Source organism: Periophthalmus magnuspinnatus, chromosome 19, assembly GCF_009829125.3.
Source record: "Periophthalmus magnuspinnatus isolate fPerMag1 chromosome 19, fPerMag1.2.pri, whole genome shotgun sequence".
NCBI lineage: Eukaryota > Metazoa > Chordata > Actinopteri > Gobiiformes > Gobiidae > Periophthalmus > Periophthalmus magnuspinnatus.
This window is the reverse complement of record NC_047144.1, coordinates 18,775,250-18,795,354: the sequence shown is the minus strand read 5'-3', so window position 1 is coordinate 18,795,354 and position 20,105 is coordinate 18,775,250. Positions and strand designations below refer to the sequence as shown.

The 20,105-nt window shown below is 40.4% G+C and overlaps 1 protein-coding gene across 1 annotated transcript; it reads left to right on the top strand.

Moving 5' to 3' along the window:
• Positions 1 to 1,443: 1,443 nt before the first annotated feature.
• On the top strand, positions 1,444 to 14,638 carry dhrs7cb (dehydrogenase/reductase (SDR family) member 7Cb). Its single transcript, XM_033984828.2, has 7 exons — positions 1,444 to 1,600; positions 4,110 to 4,263; positions 5,972 to 6,084; positions 9,499 to 9,709; positions 10,167 to 10,259; positions 10,937 to 11,095; positions 12,704 to 14,638. Exons 2-7 carry the CDS (start codon positions 4,113 to 4,115, stop codon positions 12,910 to 12,912), a joined length of 936 nt encoding a protein of 311 aa, XP_033840719.1. The 5' UTR covers positions 1,444 to 1,600; positions 4,110 to 4,112; the 3' UTR covers positions 12,913 to 14,638.
• The last annotated feature ends 5,467 nt before the right edge of the window (positions 14,639 to 20,105 follow it).

Below are 20,105 nucleotides of genomic sequence, written 5' to 3'. Positions count from 1 at the left end.
CAAACGCACTTCTTTACATATTATTTGATTTCTTACTTAAATTCATATTTGCATTTCTCTTTATTCACTGTTTTGGAAATTATATTGGTTTCAACAGGTAAGAAACAAGAAAGCACTCATGAACAAATGTTTATATATACATTAAAATCATCCATAAAAACAACCTTTAAAAACATACAAAAGTAACTACAATGCTAAGGCACTGTACCTGATTTTTACTGTCTTAAAAACATGAAAAGCAGAACTAGTTTTAAACAGTTTGCAGTGATCCAAAGTTATCCCTCACTTACCTTATGCACTTACCCCACGATGAGTTTGTAAGCACTTTTCACAACAGGGGAGTGGAATGGAGAAACAGTAAAGCTAACATCAATAGCATGCTAACAGACAATGATTTGATTTTCCCGATTTTCTGACAATAAAATGCTTTATAATCAGCTTTAAAAGGCCAGCAAGAAAAGCATGGAAGTAACGAAGCGAGGATGCAAGGAAGGAAGGAATGAAGGAACGTAGGCCTGTAGTCACTGACGCATGTGACATTGGTCTGCTTAGGAACAGAAATGATTGTGGCAGCTTTAAACGGCCAGCAAGGCAAGGACGTAAGGAAGGAAGAACACAAGGATGCAAGGAAGCAAGGAAGGAAGAACGGAAGGAAGCACGGAAGGAAGCAAGGACGGAAAGACAAAGGATCCAAGGAAGCAAAGAAGCAAGGACACAAGGATGTAAAGAAGGAAGGACGCAATGAGGCAAGGATGCAAGGACAAAAAGGATGCTCTCAACATAACACTTTGATTTAGCCGTACTTATTATAAATATTATTCTTACAAATGTTATGCTCATCATCATAATGTGAGACGCCTATACACTGGCATTACTTCATGATCCTGTTATTTGCTTTCAATAAATACATGGACACAGATGAATGACTAAATAACGGCTGATTAAAGTTTTCATATACGTATAATATGCACACACATTTGCGCATAGCCTGCATTGGCGCAAAACTCAACTCAACAAACTTAATTATTCATGGTCATTCACTCGCCCAGCAAAGGCAAAGCTTCTCTTATTAAAAACAGTAAGTAACCCGCTGCAGTCACGTTGCTGAATTCTTGACATCATGCTGTCCTTGTGTCCTCGTTCTGTAGAAATGTATTTATAAGTGAGAGAGGGGTCTGGGCTTGGCAGTGTGGCATAGGCCTGTGTTACAAACCCTTTAACCAATAATTAAATTTTCTTAGAATGACCTGAACTGGCCAGAATGTTACAATAACTATCATTGTTTTCCAGTTTCCACCACACATGCATCTTCCTGTTCAGACGACATCTCCACCCTGCTCTCCTTCTCCCTCTTGGCAGCCTGGTACATAGCAGTGACACTACCCTCCACGCGCTCTAGCTGCTGACTCTGCTCTGTCTATTCTGGTCGCAGGTTACCCCCCTCCTCTTCCTCCTCCTCCTCCTCCTCAGTGGGTCAGAGCGGCTGGACAGTGGACACACAGCCTACGACTTGGTGAATGGACTCTGGCCCTGTTACCTAACCACAGCCGGGGGATTGTACCGTAGTGCTCCGGGAGGATTATCCCCTCTGCACGCGCCCGTAAGTCCCCAGCAATAACACACACGATGCAGCTTTCACTCACCGCAAACAAGGGCCAAAACAGGGGCAGAGGTCAGGTTAAAACAGGATATATATTTAAAAAAATAATAATTAAATGATGGTTTGATTTAGCATGTTTTCAAGTTCAAAGTCAAAGTGCAGCCGTGTTCCTCTTGACCCTGGTGGTGTCTTGTGACGGTATTCTTAAGTGCAGTGTGTATATTTAGCTGTTCTCTGTAAAGTCATTCCTTACATGGCAACACAATGAGCTTAAAGGCATGGTAATAGACATGGAAATAATCGTGTTTACATTTATTCAGTAGTGGATGATGTACTCTGTTTTATTACTTAAGTAAAAGTACAGATACTGGAGCAAAAAATAAAGTAAAAGTATCAAATGAAAAAATTGAAATAAGTAAAAGTATTAAAGTGCCTGTTTGAAAATGTCTTTTTGCCTTTTCAGCAGGTCTCAAATAATTAAAAACATACTTTACTATCCAGTTCTGTTCAAAAATGTAGTGTAGTAGAAAGTACAGCTCTGAAATGTAGTGAAGTAAAAGTAAAAAGAGTCTGATGTAAAATGTACTTAAGTAGAATTTTTAGGTATCTGTACTTTACTTAAGTATAGTACTTTGCTACGTGTACTTTGTTACCTTCCACCACTGTATACTATAGGGGTTTTGCCAAGTCGCACTAAAACCAATAAATACCTGAAGATGACTCACTGGACATTGAGGTGCAGTGAATACTTCAGAGGCATCTCAAAGCTAATGCTAACATTTATTAAGTGTAAAACATTAAATAAACAGACAATTAAAGTGTAAAAAAAAAAGATGACTTGATCGTTTTGATGTGTAGATTATTCCAGTTTGTGACATTATTTTGATCTCTGTTAGGCTCCAAAAGCATTATTATTATCATTATTATAGAGACAAGATTGTCGTCGAGTCTTGCTAACGAGTCTAAAGGTATTGGGCTTGTGTTGTTAAAAGGTTATGTTTAGTTTCATCAGTTGTGTTTTTTGAAAATCTCTCCATGCACCATTAAAAAAAATATAAATAAATATAAAAAGGCTATAAACTATGGGTTGTTTGTGATAAACACGTCCTAACCTTGATTTAACCAACAGAAAGTTAGACAATCAAACTGTGAAACAATTACTGGTCAACAACAGACAGACAGATTCAAACTATTACCATTACAGGCCTATGATATGATGTCATCTAAACCCAGCAGTATTCTCATTATAACAAGCAGCAACAGGACCACATCCAGTGTAATAAACACAAACAAATGATGATTTGGAAAATCACCCGAAGGACAAGTGAGTGTGTGTGCGCGTGTGTGCGTGTGTGTGTGACAAAATCTCATCATGATCATAGGGAAACATAAAATAAACAGCCAATTAAAATGTAAAGAAAATATGACCTGATTATTTCAATGTGTAGATTATTTCAGTTTGTGGTGTTATTTTGACATTTATGTTTGAATGATTTGAACCTGCAAATCAGAATTCTTGTTTAGTGTATGGTGCCATTTAGTTTTTACCCCATACCAAAGTCCTAAATAACTGCACTTGATCTTCATTGGTGGAACGTAATGAAGTACTTTTTAACCAGCGCTTTAATACTTTTACTTAAGTAGATCTTTTTCTGTGATACTTTTACTTAAATAACAAAAGTGAACACTTCTTCCACCACTGCTGATCTTGAGTATCGAGCACAGAGCTGAGAGTAAAAAAGGACCGTCCCTTTAAGACTGTGCAGCACATGACATTGATAGTGTGAACTCACCACACCTCAGCAGAGTTACACATGATCTGCTCCTCTAACCAGGTCAGTAGGGCTGTGTTTGGACTGTGTTTACCGACTCTCTGCTCTCTCCCTCTCCTCATCTCACCTCTCCTCTTTATATCTATCCCTCTCTCCCCCCTCTCCACCCCGCTCTCTTTTACTCTTCCTCTCATCTCTTTCCTGTTCCCTCTCCTCTCTGCTCTCTCCCTCTCCTCTCTCTTTCCTCTCTCCCCCTCCTCTCTTCTCTCTGCTTTCCCTCCCTCTTGGCTCTCCCTCACTCCCTCCTCTCTCACTCCCTCCTCTCACTCTTCTCTCTCATACCTCTCTCCCTCCCCCTCAATCTCTTTCCCCACTCTCCCCTTTAACTCTTTTCCCTCTCCTGCTCCTTTCTCCTTTGCTCTCCCGCTCCTCACTCTGTTCCCCCACCCTTGCTCACTTTCTTCTCTCTCCTTCCTCTCATGCCCTCCCTCCCCTCTATTTCTCCCCTCTCTCCCTCTGTTCTTCTCTTTCAACTCTCTCTCCCTCTCTCTGCCCTCTCTCACTTTCTCCTCTCTTTCTCTCCTCTCTCTTTCTCCCCTGTCCTCTCGCTCTCGCTTCTCTTTCTTCTCACTCTCTCCCCAACCCTCTCATCCATCCTCTTTCCTTCCACTCCTCTTGTCTTTCCCTGTCCTGTCCTCTCTCCTCCCCCCTCCCTCCCTCTCTCCTCTCATCCTCAGACCATGCTTCCGTTCGTAGTACTCTTACCTGTTCTCATAGTAGTAGCAGCAGGTGTGTACTACGTGTACAATGAGTTCCTGCTGTTCATGTCCAACGCTCAAGTGCGCAACAAAGTGGTGGTCCTGACTGACGCTGTGTCCGGAGTGGGCTCAGGTAAACATCTTTCTCTTTATCTGCATCTATTTCTCTCTTTCATTTCTTTATTTTTGCTCTCTTTCTGTTTTTTTCTTTATCTGTGTCTCTCTCTATATACAGTATATATTTTTTCTCTCACCTTTCTTCTCTTTCTTTCTTCTTTTCTCACTCTTCTCTCTCTCTACCTCTCTATCAGTGTGTCTTCTCTTCCTTTTTCATACTTTTCTTCTCTTCTTTCTAATTTTCTTTTCTTCCCTTTCACTCTTCTTTTCTCTCTCCACCTCTCTATCTATCTGTCTTCTCGCTTTTTTCTTGCTTTTCTTCTCTTTTCTTTGTCTGTCTTTTCTTTTTCTGAGTTTTCTTCTCTCCTGTTTCTCCTTTACCTATTTTTCCTTTCCATCTCTGTCACTCATCTTTCTTTTTTGTCTATCTTCCTTTTTTCTCCCTTTTCTTCTCTTTCACTCTTTTTACTCTATCTTTCTATCTATCTGCCCTCTCTTCCTTTTGTCTTCCTTTTCTTATTTTTCTCTGTTCTCTGTTTGTCTGTCTGTTGTCTTCTTTTTCACTTTTTATCTATCTCTCATTTTCTTTTCTTTTTCTCACTTTCCTTGTCTTTCTATCTTGTTTCTCTTATCTCACTTGTTGTCGCTCTTCTTTTTTCTCACTTTTTTCTCTTTCGCTCTCCTTTCTCTCTGTATCTCCCTATCTGTCTTCTCTTCCTTTTTTCTTACTTTTCTTCCTTTCTTCCTCTGTTATCTATCTTTTCCTTTTTATTTTTCAAGTGTTTCACTCCTCTTTCTCTCTTTTATCTGTCTTCCTTTTTCACTTTTCTACTTTCACTCTTTTTCTCTTCTATCTATTCTGTCTATCTATCAATCTGTCTTTCTTCTCTTCTCTTTTTTTACTTTCCTTCTCTTTCCCTTCATCTTTTTTCTCTGTTGTATTTCTTTATCTGTCTATCTACTTGTCATATTCAAGTTATATATCATTTTCCTCTCTTTTCTTCTCCTTCTCTCTTTTTCTATTTATCTATCTGTCTTCCTTTTTTCTATTTTTTTCTCTTTCACTCTTCTTTCTCTCATATCTATACATCTTTCTTCTTTGTTCACTTTTTTCTTTGACTCGTTCTCTCATCTATTTGCCTTTTTGTCCAATTTCTTCTTTCACTCTTCTTTCTCTCTTTTGTCTATCTCTCTTCCTTTTTTCTAACTATTCATGTCTTACTCTTCTCTCTCTCCATCTTTCTTTTAAACTATCTGTTTCTTCCTTTTTTTCTCACTTTTCATCCTTTTCATCTTTCACTCTTCTTTCTGTATCTGTGTCTCTTCATTTTCCCTCACATTTCTTCTCTTTCACTCTTCTTTCTCTCATATCTATACATCTTTCTTCTTTCTTCACTTTTTTTCTTTGACTCGTTCTCTCTTACCTATTTGCCTTTTTGTCAAATTTCTTCTTTCACTCTTCTTTCTCTCTTTTGTCTATCTCTCTTCCTTTTTTCTAACTATTCATCTCTCAGGCTTCTCTCTCTCTCTGTCTTTCTATTAATCTATCTGTTTCTTCCTTTGTTCTCACTTTTCATCCTTTTCATCTCTTTCACTCTTCTTTCAGTATCTGTGTCTCTCCCCTCACATTTCTTCTCTTTCACTCTTCTTTCTCTCTCTCCATCTCTTCCCTCCCTCCTGTGACACACTCATGGCTGATATAAACGGTGCTCCTCCTTCCACAGAGCTGGCGCGTCTGTTCCATCGGGGCGGGGCTCGTCTGATCCTGTGTGGGACCAGCTGGGACAAACTGGAGTCTCTGTACGACACACTGTGCACAGACGCCGACCCGAGAGAGGTAAGAAGAGCCCCCCCCTCCTGAGGGCAAAACACGAAACAACGCACAACGTCTAAGGACACACCACAAAAATGACACACACAATCTGAAGGAGCAAGAAACCGACACAACCAAAACATAAAACAGATTTATATTTGTGTCACTTTTTATTTTTACTGATTAAGGAAGGACAAATCTCATATATGACAAGAGCTGTGTTTGTAATGTCACTTTTCTATCTATCTATCTATCTATCTATCTATCTATCTATCTATCTATCTATCTATCTATCTATCTATCTATCTATCTATCTATCTATCTGTCTATCTATCTGTCTGTCTGTCTATCTTTCTATGTATCTTTCTTTCTTTTTCTCACTTCTCTTCCTTTTCACTTTTTATCTATCTCTCATTTTCTTTTCTTTTTCCCACTTTTCTTGTCTTCCTATCTTGTTTCTCTTATCCCGCTAGTTGTCGCTCTTCTTTTTTCTCACTTTTCTTCTCTTTCGCTCTCCTTTCTCTCTGTATCTCCCTATCTGTCTTCTCTTCCTTTTTTCTCACTTTTCTTCTCTTTCACTCTTCCTCTGTTATCTATCTCTTCCTTTTTATTTTTCAAGTGTTTCACTCCTCTTTCTCTCTTTTATCTGTCTTCCTTTTTCACTTTTCTACTTTCACTCTTTTTCTCTATTCTGTCTATCTATCAATCTGTCTTTCTTCTCTTCTCTTTTTTACTTTTCTTCTCTTTCCCTTCATCTTTTTTCTCTGTTGTATTTCTTTATCTGTCTATCTACTTTGTCATATTCAAGTTATATATAATTTTCCTCTCTTTTCTTCTCCTTCTCTCTTTTTCTATTTATCTATCCCTCTTCCTTTTTTCAATTTTTTTCTCTTTCACTCTTCTTTCTCTCATATCTATACATCTTTCTTCTTTCACTTTTTGTCACCCCGGTTCTGGGTGTGTTATACATGCATTTCTATGGTGGAATGTTCTGCCACAAAAAGCTCTCCTCATTTACAAAAGAGCATGATTGACAGGTGGATTAGCCAATCGGGAACACGCATGGTCCGTCTGAACTGGAAATAAGAAAAAAAGAAGAAAGAAGAAAAAAATACATCACAAGGGGCTGAAAAACATCATGGATTTCTACAGAATCAATGAGAATGTACTAAAATCTATTAGGTGAGATAAATTAGATTTTATTTGTAAATCATAACTGCGCTCCTTCGTTTCACACATTTCACTGAAAAAAAAAAAAAAAAAAATGGATCTGATTGCACACGTCACATTTGACCGGGCTTGAAATGTCTCAGACAGAGCAGTGCTTACAGTTAGCGTCACACCCCCAGGGAATGTATTAAAATTAGAAAACATAAAATAAACAACTTTTTAAAATTCCAATTACGTAATATAAAGTTTACCTTATTATTTTTATATGTATAATACAATTTGTGCCTTTGTTTTAATATTTTTTATGGCTCAAAATTACCGTTAGCATTAGCATTAGCATTCAAATCAAATCAAACTTTATTTATATAGCACTTTTCATACAAAAAAAAAGTAACACAAAGTGCTTTACAAAGCATTAAAATCAGTCCCACCCACCAAACCCACCCAGCCACCCGACAGCCCAACAACCCAACCCCAACACATCAATAATCATAACCAAACAACCCCCCACCCCAACACACACTCCCACCCCCCACCTCAACACATGTTAAAATACCTCAGTTTCATTTAAAATATGTTTAAGTAGAACAGGCTGGATAAAGATGAACCAGATGAGAGAGCGCCACCAGAGGAACCATCTGCACCAGGAACAGGGTCACCCACAGCCACAGGACACCAGCCCAGGGCCCAGAGAAGAGATGAGGTCAAGACCAAACCTCCAGGGCCCACGAGCCGGGGCCCAGCAGCCACAGCCAACCACAGCTCCCGGTGCAGAGGGCTCCTCAGAGGAAACACTGGCAAATCTAAAATGATTAAAAATAATAAAATAAGTCAAAACTAATAAATAAGTCAATAAATAATAAAATAAATAACCAATAAATAATAAAATAATCAATAAATAATAAAATAAGTCAAAACTAAACAAGTAAATAAAACATAAGTAAAACATAAACACACTAGCCAGCCTAAATAAGACTAAATAAATAGAGAAGTAAACTAAAATGATAAATACTAATCAAAAGCTATGCTAAAAAGATGGGTCTTGAGCCTGCTTTTAAAAACCTGAATGTTCTCTGCGGCCCTGAGGTCCTCCGGCAGACTGTTCCATAGACGGGGGCCATAAAACTGGAAAGAGGCCTCTCCATGCGTGTGTGTCCTGACTTTGGGAATGACTAGGAGCCTGCTGCCGGAGGAGCGCAGGGGCCGCGAGGGTTCATAGGATAAAAGCAGTTCTGTAAGATAAGAAGGCCCAAGACCATTAAGACATTTAAAAACCAGTAAGAGAACTTTAAAATCGATCCTGAAACACACAGGGAGCCAATGCAGGGACCGACACAACCATTGACAAGCATCCCTCTCATCGCTCTCTACTTCTCTACCTCTCTACCTCGCTACCTCTCTACCTCTCTACTTCTCTACCTCTCTACTTCTCTACCTCTCTACTTCTCTACCTCTCTACCTCTCTACCTCTCTACCTCTCTACCTCTCTACCTCTCTACTTCTCTACTTCTCTACCTCTCTACTTCTCTACCTCTCTACTTCTCTACCTCTCTACTTCTCTACCTCTCTACCTCTCTACTTCTCTACCTCTCTACTTCTCTACCTCTCTACCTCTCTACCTCTCTACTTCTCTACCTCTCTACTTCTCTACCTCTCTACCTCTCTACCTCTCTACCTCTCTACTTCTCTACCTCTCTACTTCTCTACCTCTCTACCTCTCTACCTCTTTACCTCTCTCACCTCTTTCATTATTTAATCATTTTAGCATGACCCAGAAAAACCCATAGAGATCAAACTGGACAGGAAGTATTGACGCTAACAGTGAAGATGCCGGGCGATGTTGGTCAAATTGGTTAAATCCGCCTGTCACTCACTCTTTCAGCTGACCAACCGGAAGGGCGGGTAGAAAAAGTGTCTTTGTTTGAGTATAGAGTTGCATTCAAAAATAAGAAATCTTCATATTGCGGTTTTACTAAAATCGTAGGGCTGGGACAAGATCTTGTGCCACATAATCTTGCAAAACATAACTGCCAAAAGGTTGAGCACATGAGAGAAAAATGATCTTGTGAGATTTTTTCCATGTGTTTACGTTTGGATTGGACAAAAAACGGTTAAGTGCTGGCGACTTTCTTAAGAAGCAAAACTGTGAACTGAACCACACAAAAAAAGTAACTGAAAAAGTAACTGTACTGGAATAAAGTTACAGCAGGAGAGAAATGGGATTGTTCAGAACGTATTTGATCAGAATGGTGCTTTTCTGCTTCTCAGACGTTTGCTCCTAAGCTGGTGCTGGTGGACTTCAGTGACCCGGACAGCCTGGAGGAGGTGGTGGTTGAGGTGGTGGACTGCTATGGCTATGTGGACGTGCTCATCTGTAACAGCAGCATCAAGGTCAAAGGTCCTGTGCAGAGCATCTCCCTGGACGTGGACCGCAACGTCATGGACATCAACTACTTTGGACCCTGCACACTGGCCAAAGGTGCACAAACACTAGTACTTCGTGCTTAAACGCATCCTAGATCCCAGAACTGGAGGCGACTTGAACATAATGACATCTGAGTTGCTGGGTTTTGATGACAAGACAACATTCTATAGGCCAACCATTTTTAATATAGAAGAGGCCAGCTAAATGAATATTGTTAAAATGCAGATTTTTGTTGTACTACAGTGAGTTCTTGGGTCTAGTCACTAATAGAAATGAGCAGGTTCATCACTTGTGAATTTACTTTTTGGATATTTCATGGCAAAGTACAATGTAATTAATATGAAAAATCTGGCTCTTAGCTCCATCTGGGAGTATGACATCATCATGGTTAGAAAACATTAATAAATGTATTTTGACCTTTGCTCCAAATGCAGGTAAATTCTCAACCCGGGGTTTATGTGTGAATGGGTCGATAGAGAATGTATTTCATAAAAGTTCTCATGTCCTATAGGCGTCCTTCCCTCCATGATGTCCAGGAGGGGCGGGCAGATCGTGCTGGTCAACAGTATCCATGGAAAACTTGCGGTCCCTTTTAGAAGTTCATGTGAGTTTTCTGAATCATTTCAAAAACCTTCACACAACTGCATTTTCTTGACTTGCATGGCTTAAGTGTTTATTGTGAAAGAAACCAGGGGACCTGTAAAACTGTTTTCAGGGCTGTGTTTGGGCCCCAGGCCACAGCTGAAACACACAAATGACACACATAAGTTAGCGGCACAACAGTCATGTGGGAGAGTGTCATTCCTGTCATACACAGGAGCAGGGGGTTTACAGCCACATATTTGGTCGCTGTTGTGTCTGACTTACTTGTGTAAAACACTTTGGTCGACTGTGTTTTTGAAGTGCTCTATAAATAAAGTTGGATTGGATATTGTGTGTTCCTGTATTTGGAAGGATGCCAATAAGTGTAGTTGTACACATAGATAAGAGACATAACATGACACCTCGCCTCACAGCCAGAAGGTTCTGGGTTCAATTCTGGGGTTGCCTGTGACTTTTTTTGTGTGGTGTTTGCATGTTTCTCTCCAGTCACTCCAGTTTCCCCCGTTAACCCAATCCTCCAGCTAAGGTAGTCCTGACCAAGACTTGCTCAAGGCAATAATATTTCCATGGAGACAAATGGGGGGGGGGGGGGGGTTAGTCACTGTTGTTTGGTCATGGTGTTTATAATCATAAACTGTGATGTTTCTTCTAACACACTTATTTCTTTTGTGACTGTAGATGCTGCCTCTAAGCACGCGGCGCAGGCCTTCTTTGACTGCCTGCGGGCCGAGGTGGAGGAGTATGGCATCTCTGTCAGCACCATCTCTCACACCTTCATCAACTCCTCCGAGCCCCTTGCCCCTGAGCCCGACCCACAGCACAACCGCCTCAAGGCCTGTGAGTACAAGTACCTCAAATACTGTTACACAGCCGCCTCTGGGCCTGTAAGTACAAGTACTGCAAATACTTCCACACTGACACCACAAGGCATAATCACACACAGGTACTGTATGAAAGAGACTGGTGCTGTCATGTTGTCATCTGCATTTCTAAGTCGACTTTTGATGATGCCGCTAATAAAAGTGGGATTATACAGTATTACCTCATATTAGACAGGCAAGGCAAGTTTATTTGTATAGCACAATTCGTACACATCATAAAATTAACATTAAAGGAGAAAAGTGCAGAATAAAAACCTTTCAGTCATATGCACAGCTAAACAGAACTGTACTGAGCATGGATTTAAACCTTGTCAAAGTAGAGGCCTGTCTCACATCTTCAGGAAGACTGTTCCAGGTTTTAGCTTCATAAAACTGAAACGTGGATTTCCCATGTTTAGTCCTGACTCAGGCACCAGCAGGAGGCCTGTCCCTGAAGTCCTCAGAGTGTGAGATGGTTCATATGGCACTAACATGTGGGAGATGTACTTTGGTTCTAGGCCATGGAGAGACTTGTTCACACAGAGCTGCTTAAAAGTCTCTGACCCACAGGAGCCAGAGACCTGAGCACAGGACACATGTGTGAAGTACTTCCTGGTTCTAGTCAGGACCCAAACAGCAGCGTTCTGAATGTACTGCATCTGTGCTCGTTTGTTGAAGAAGATAGATATACACAATTAGATGATCCGCTAAATAAAGCAACACAGCGTAACTTTCTATTGATACCATGCATGATTCCATAGAAATATAAAGTTAAAACTATACTTTGGAACATTCTCTATGGAGATAAGTATTATGCCTGGTCTGCTTTAGCTAAGAAGGAGGTACACACTGCAGCGAGATGATTGGACATAGACTCATATAAGCAAATATAAATAGAAACATTTCTCACCAGACACAGACTTGAGATAATTATATGTTGAGCCAAAAATGCCTTTCAGTACAACATTACAGGGCCCATCTACAGCAAATCAAAACTGGCACAGTGTTCAGTAAAGAAACAAAAGGGAAAATCCTTAATTAATATGACAGTTTTGTTGAGCCAATCCCAAACAAATAATAAGATTCAACATATGTGGAGACTGCTATTTAAAAACAGTGACTCTCCCATAGAGTTATATATGCTCCATCTGAAACTATGAGAGCATCACATTCCTGAACACAGCTTATAGAGTGATACTTTGTAGTGATATCATGCGTGTGTGTCTATGGCAGAATGTTCAGCAGTTTCCATGGTATCACTATGCATGCATTAGCAAACACTGTCAATGTTTTGTTTTTTTTGTTGTTGTTTTTTTTTGATTGTCAGAAAACTCAAGAAAAAATACAAAATGGATTTAAGCAACACATTTTCAGGAGGCTGTGATTAATACGAGCGTTCATGGTCTCGTTTAGGCGACTGTCATGCTGTTTGAGAGACTTATTTTACATCACAAATCATCTCATCTTCCAACAAAGCCTCAGATAGAGCAGTGCCTCTGTTTAGCGTCACACCCACAGGCACATTGTTGATGACATCAGCTGCACAGTATGACTTCTTTAACATTCTCTATATTCTTCTGTGCAGACATCTCCAGTCAGCTGAGCCACGGGGTCCGGCCCTCTGTGCTCGCCTATGAAGTCCTCCTGACGGTGAACCGGAAGAAGAAGGAGGTGCTCCTGTCACACCCCCTGCCCCGACTGGCCCTGTACCTGCGCTCTCTGCTGCCCCCCGTACTCTTCTCTGTGCTGTCTGCAGGGGTACGGGACTCCGCCCTCGCCGAGAACGTAGCGTAGACCCTGTTTTACGAGGCTCGGACACTTGTACAGCAGGGAAAATTGGAAAAATAGGGAAAAAGATGGAGGTCGCACAAGTTAGATCTTCTGGAGGATTACAGAGGGGGTATTACGCAAAATTTACTTTTTGGAGATTTCTCTGATGTTAATGTTCCCTCATCAAAAACATGCCTGAATAGGTTTTAGACGTCTCCCTCCTTACAGTTAGCGATACAAGTCTGTACAAGACTCAGCCCACAAGCCCATGTCATCCATAATCACACACGGGCATTTTTCATAAATATACAAAAGCATGACACATAACAGCACACTATAACTTCACAAACCTGATGTAATGTGCAGTAGTTTCATTAGCAGGATGCACACTGACTGTGTTGTGATAGCGCTCTGAAGTGGGAGTGATTTAGCAAGGAGAGCAAAGGGAAGAGAGACTCAGAATGTTACAAATGAAAGTGAAACTTATTTAACAAGTTATTACATTGTATTTGGTGGATATAGCATTTTCAAAACAATAACAGGTAACATGGTGATCTAAATATGTTATGTGTTAGCAGTTACACATACATCCTCTTCTTTGCTTTTGTTTGCTATATAGTTATAATATATGACACTCGTACATGAATCATAATTTACAATCGCAATATTGATCTAAAACGACTTAATAAAATAAACTTCCCGGCTGGAAAATTGCGGTGACCAATGAGATTTGAGATGCCGATTCCCACCTACTCTTTTGCCCTAATACATAACTGTAAAGATCATCACAACAAATCACTGCTGTCAGCCCCTTATATGGACAACTGCAGATCACACTAGCGAACATTAACCTTTTTTTTTTTTTTTTTTTCTGTGCCAAAATTACTACAAGACACTACTGAATCCAAAATGTATCACCGATTAGTCAGCACAGAGCAGTGTGTGTGTGACTTTTATATAGCACTTCAAAGGAACCACTTACCCAGTCACACACACACTCATATACCGGTGTATGCAGACACTGGGGTGGGTCTAGTGTCTTGCCCAAGGACACAACAGCAGTAGTCATCTATGGAAGCTAGAATCGCACCGCCAACCTGTGGGTCAGTGGATCTGACCCCTCAGCCAATGATGTTTATGTCACCCAAACCTGCATGAATCACTCAACTTTTAGACGATAAATGAGAAGGAGAAGCAAGGAAAGATTAGGAGATTTAGTTCTCTGCAGACTAGACATTGTAGTGCCTTAGACTGCACCTTTGGCAATTTGTAACCATTCAAATTCTGGTTCAATTGCTATTCATATCTTTTAGCACTAGAAGGAGATTTTTTGTAGTTAGTGTAGAGCTATGCAAAATGTTTTAATATAGTGTTATAGTTGAAAAGTTTGTAGAAAAAATGAATGTCAGGTTTAACTTAAAAACAATGTGAGCTCTGTGAGGGTTTTGCATTCATAAACCATATTATACTATTTGAGACATTATTTTGATAAACTTATTACAAATGTTCAACCCCAAGTCCACACTTCTGATACTTTTCTTATGGGTTAGGTTATGCGTGTCTTAATGAGATGTCCACTAGAGGGCAGCACTGTCGCACCAAACAGATACTCCAAAAACACTGTGACATTTTTTAACGTGTTGTAAAGTATAATATGTTCTTCAGTGATTACAGTTTTGCCCAGTTTAAGTTACATTGTTGTTGTTGAATTGTCATAAAAATAAATAAATTAAATTGACAATATTCTATGAGGGGATGGTCTTGTGGAGTGTATTATGAGTAGTGGGAAAAGTGCCCCCATTGATACTTTGGAGTGACATCATGCTGGGGGTGTTCTGTATGTATGTCTATGGTGGAATGTTTAGCATTTGCCATAGTGCAAAGTATCAACTACAAAACATTACAAATATAGTTGAATATGATTATCTATTTTTGTCCATAAAATGAGATTCTACCTGCAAAACCTTTAAATCATATTGGTAACCCTTTATTATTATTATTATTATTATTATTATTATTATTATTATTATTATTATTATTATTATTATTATTTTATTTTATTAAATTTTTATGTATTTATTTTTATTTGCTTCATTCCATTATTCTGGAATTTCTGGAAATTCTGGATTTTTTTACACCTAAAATCTGTTCCCATATGAAAACCACACATTTGAAAGGGATACTAATACTTTATACTTTAAGAATACTATACACATTTAGTTTGAAATCAATACCAGTGATCTTAAAATTCTAGTACTCTCCATTCACACGTCTCATTTTCCACCATTATGAGCAGTATGCTGTGATAGGCCCCTGTCAGCTGGTATATGGGCCCCGCTCTACTGTGGGTCATCACCCCTGCTGTCCCTCGCGGGCCTTCATAGGTCCTCATACGCACACACACTGCACAGAAACACACAGACACACATGAGCATGGGACATATGAACAAAGAAACACACATGCACACACACGAGCATGGAAACACATACACACATGAGCACACACACACAGGAGGGGTAAGATATGTTTGTGTGTGTGTTGGGGGGGGGGTAGGGGTGGTCAGCAGAGGGACGGGGACGAGACATGTCAAAAATATCTGGCATTTACAATCTAGACAAAAAAGAGGTATGTAATAGGAGGGAGGATGGGAAGGAAATACAACAAGAATATAGTACATATATAAACATAAAATCACATACACCTTTTGCACTTTTCTGGATGTGGAGATGTTTCTGCACAGATGTTTCTGTACACTATGGCTCCACTTGGTTATGCCGATCCATGTATACTTTACCTGCAGCATCTTACACCCTGCAGTTATGTGCTGGATTGTCTCTTTGCACAGCCTACACCTTGGGTCTTGAGTCTGGTGTGGTAGATCTGGGCCTCTGTTGCTCTGGTGCTCAAGGCCTGCTCCTGTGCAGACAGGATGAGCCTCTGTGCTGTCCTTCAGTCCAGATCTCTCAAGCCATTGGTAGGATTTCTTGATATCAGGCACTTCAGTTATGTTCCGGTGGTACATCCCGTGCAGGGGCTTGTCCTTCCATGACAGTTCCTCCAGCACCTCTTCCTCTGCGCTCCACTGTCTGAGACATTCGCTGAGCACGTCATCTGTTGGGGCCTTGTCCTTGATGTACTTAGGGATCTTGGATGTTTCATCCTGGACTGTGGCTCTCACACTCACTAGTCCTCGGCCTCCTTCCTTACGGCTCATGTACAGTCTCAGGGTGCTGGATTTGGGCTGGAACCCTCCTTGCATGGTCAGGAGCTTTCGGGTCTTAACGTCTGTGGTCTGTATCTCCTCCTTTGGTCAGTGCATGATTCCTGCATTACAGCTACAACAGCTACACCCTGATTACTGTCAGGGTGTAGCTGTTTACTGCCTGGGTCTTGTTCTTGACTTTGAGCTGACTCCTTAGGACTTGCCTTACTCGTCTGAGGTATTTGGCCGTGGCTGCTTTCCTTGTTTCCTCATCAAGGTTGACATTTGCTTGCTCTGCTAATGTCCCTTCAGGCAGTGAGACCCCTTCTGTGTGGACTACCTTCCCTCTCTTTGTCACCATCCGGCTACACTTCTCAAGCCCGAACGACATTCCAGTGTCTGTGCTGTAGATCCTGGTGGTGTGGATCAATGAGTCGATGTTTCGCTCTTTCTTAAAAAAAACGAAACAAAAACAATCTCTTGCCCATTGTTTTATCGTTATGTACGCTGTTTTGCACCCTCTGCTGGCAACTATGGTAAAACGCATTCATGTAGCTTACAGAATAATGTCGATTGGATGTGCTTAATTAACCCAACCCAAATCTGCAAAAATCTGAGGAAATTACACCTCCCTTTCTCCATTTTGTGCCATCACCATCACGGGCCCAGTATTCATAATCATAATTGGTACATGCAGGTTAGCACACGTGTTTAAAGGGGAGGTTATTGACGTTGTGCTGAGTTATGGAGGTGATGCGGAGGTTAGGCTAATGCTAATGCTAACCATGCACTGGGGACTGCTCTTATTTTGAAATATAGTCACGCGGGTCGTTAAAACTGCAGTAATTATTATTAATGCCACTGGTCTGTCGTCAGTAGGCTCCTCTCAAACCCAACTACCGCTTCTGACCATTAGCAATAAGGTGGTGAAATACTGTCATAGCAACATGGGTTTATTAAAAATATCCTCCTAGCCTTCGGTATCCCCCGTGTGTCAGATGCCCTCCCATCCTCCTGTACCAGATTTTGTCACTTTTCTCATAGTCTGCCACCTGCTTGTTCTCTTGAAGAAGTTATTGACAGTGTTCCACAGTATAGAAACATTAAGCATATCTGTTTCCATGGCGACAAGGAGAGGCCTACTACTGAATAATGCAAGATAGATCACATTTAATGCCACTCTTTGAAACTTTTCAGGTAAAGCAACTCCTCAAAACGTGTCGGTACGGTTCACTTAAAGATCCTATATTACGATAAATTGACTTGGATCGTGTTACCTCCTCAAAAACAGACTTGGAATTGTGTTTTGTTTCATTTACACATGTTTGAGTAACTCTTTATTATTAGTCTGTCTACATCTGTAAAGCTCAAAATGCTCTGTTCCACCTTGTGATGTCATGAAGCGGTAGTTTTTAAGTTAACATCCACTTTTTACATTTGTTCAATAGAGACTGAGAATTCCAGGGCTGAAAGGATCCAAATGATTCTGGTGAAGGTTTATGGAGTTTAAAAACATAACGGCGCACTTCCTGTATGACATCACAAGGTGGAATTGAGTGTTTTCAGTTTGAGAGAAGAACTCAGCCTAAATATTTAGTTTGTGTGAATGAAACAAATCACAACTTCAGGTACAATTCTGATGAGGAAATACCTCAGTACGAGCCCTTTAAGACAGAAGAAACAAGTGACTTTTTGTGTAAATTGTAAACCTAAGTGTAACTGTCTCACGTTGTACTTGTACTTCAGTAATAGTATTTTTTAAAAGTTTCATTTCTACACTGACGACATGCAGATTTACACAGCAGCCGGAGCAAATGATCCAGAAGCTCTGACATGAGTTTTTAAGAGATTTAAATTTAAGAAATGATTTGCAGGACAGACTTGGGAACATGACATCACTCCTGAAGGACTTGGCTCGACATCAGGGAGTGACGTTGGAGTCTAGTTTTAGTTTTGACGTTCATGTTTCTAAGGTTGTTTAGTCTTGTTTTCTTCAAGTACGTAACATTATCAAAAGTCATTCATGTCGGACTTTAATCTCGAGAAGGTCACTCACGCTATTGTCTTTACATGTATTGATTACTGTACTGCCCTTGAGTACAAACATCTAGAAATTCTACTTAAGTACATTATTTTACTACTTGTACTTCGTTACCTTCCACCACTAGGCCTAGATAAAGGTAAACATATCATAAACCCTTATTACACGTTGTTACCCCATAGTACTTTCCCTAATCTGCGTTGTTGTCCTGTAGAAGTCTCCTAATCCCATCAGATTACACTCATATTTATGTGGTGTGGAAGAGTCTAGTGTTTAATCCTGACCCTGTGCTCCTCTCACACCTGCTCCTCCAGGCCCCTCTATCCCCCCCAGCACCGCCCGGAGTCCTGGGGCACAGCGGGGCACGGGTAATCTGCAGATGTGACGACTTCAGTTGGAACTATTGTATCTTTTAATCGAGATGTTACTGCTCGCCTTGGATGTCCTACAGTATGGCATTGAGGTCATCTGTCTTCTATGTTTTATTTCTAAACGATCTCTTGAAAAACATGCGCTCTTACTGTGAGTGGGGTCGGCTCTCCACAGATTTGACCAGTAACTTGGCCCAGTGGTGTCTTGTGCTTGTTTCCATGGAGATGGATATTGTGGAACATTCCAGGCAAAGAATTCTATGGTGGAATTTGTTGTTTAACTGTCGGATTGCAGATTTGTTGACCTGGTTTATGGTTAATATCTCTGTAATTACTGGGTCTGTCCACATGGGGCAAAAACACAAAGTTCAGTGCCTTCTGTCAGTATCATAGACTGTATATATAAATGGACATAGCTAACCTGCTAGCCGCTGCGTTTCAAATAAGAAGTGAATATCGGTGCACTTCCTGCTCCATCGACTCTGGCCCCAATTCACTTTACATTGAATAACTGTGGCTCCTCTCTCTGTAACTGCTGCTGTCAGACTCGTCATTTTGGTCTTACAATGTTCGTATTAACCCGCTCTACATGATCCTGGTGTTTTTACTTCACTATTGTGTCCGTAACTCAATATATGAACATTAATAACAGACAAATCAGGCGCCTTCTTTCCCCGAAGTCGCTCCAGCTAGCGTTAGCAACAGGTTTGATTGACAGCGTTGCTAAGCGCTCGCTCCCTTCTAAACCAGATGTGCGGGTGGGGAGATAAGATATAAGATAAGATCTGCCTTTATTAGTCCCACGGAGGGGAAATTCCAGTATTGCACCGCACAATTCAAGAACAGAAGGAAAATGGTAACATGCAATAACAAGATAATAGATAATAGCTTAAAATAATTTAAAAATAAACTAAAAATAGACTCTAATGTAACACACTGTTTCTTATTATGTACAATAAGAGTAACAGTGCAGCATATAAACAGAATAAATCTCAGTAAAGTGACTTCAAGCGGAGTTACCTTCAACAGCCTCGCTCTGGATTGGCTCTTCGGTTGCTATGATACTCACAGTCGGAATTCCTAATATGCAACTTGGCTCCACATTGGTCGCTATAACTGCTAGCCACGATGAGCTTCATTTGACTGGAGACGAACGCTATGAATGACGCCACACTCACTTAGTTCACTTCTTTACACAGTCTATGGTCAGTATAAATAAAAAAGCTAAATATTTTTTTCACAATAGCTTCAGAAATTGGTGCCACTACTGAACCCCAAAGATGTGATTGTTGTCAATTGAAAAGATTTTAAACCATAAGATTAATATGACAAGTTTCAGAAGCCAATCCCAAACAAATAAAGATAAGACTCAACACTTGTGGATCGTAAATTTAGATATTTCTTTCAAAAACATTGAATCTCCCATAGAGTTTTATAGTCCCCTGCCCTCCATCCGAAATGACGCCATACGCAGTGATCACATGGCCAGTCCCCGATCACATGACCTGTCTCTTAACACTTGTAAATGAAGTGTACTGCATGCTGATGAAGTATTGATGATGTGTGCGTCCGTCGTAAACTTTACAGCTGCTGTCTGACCTC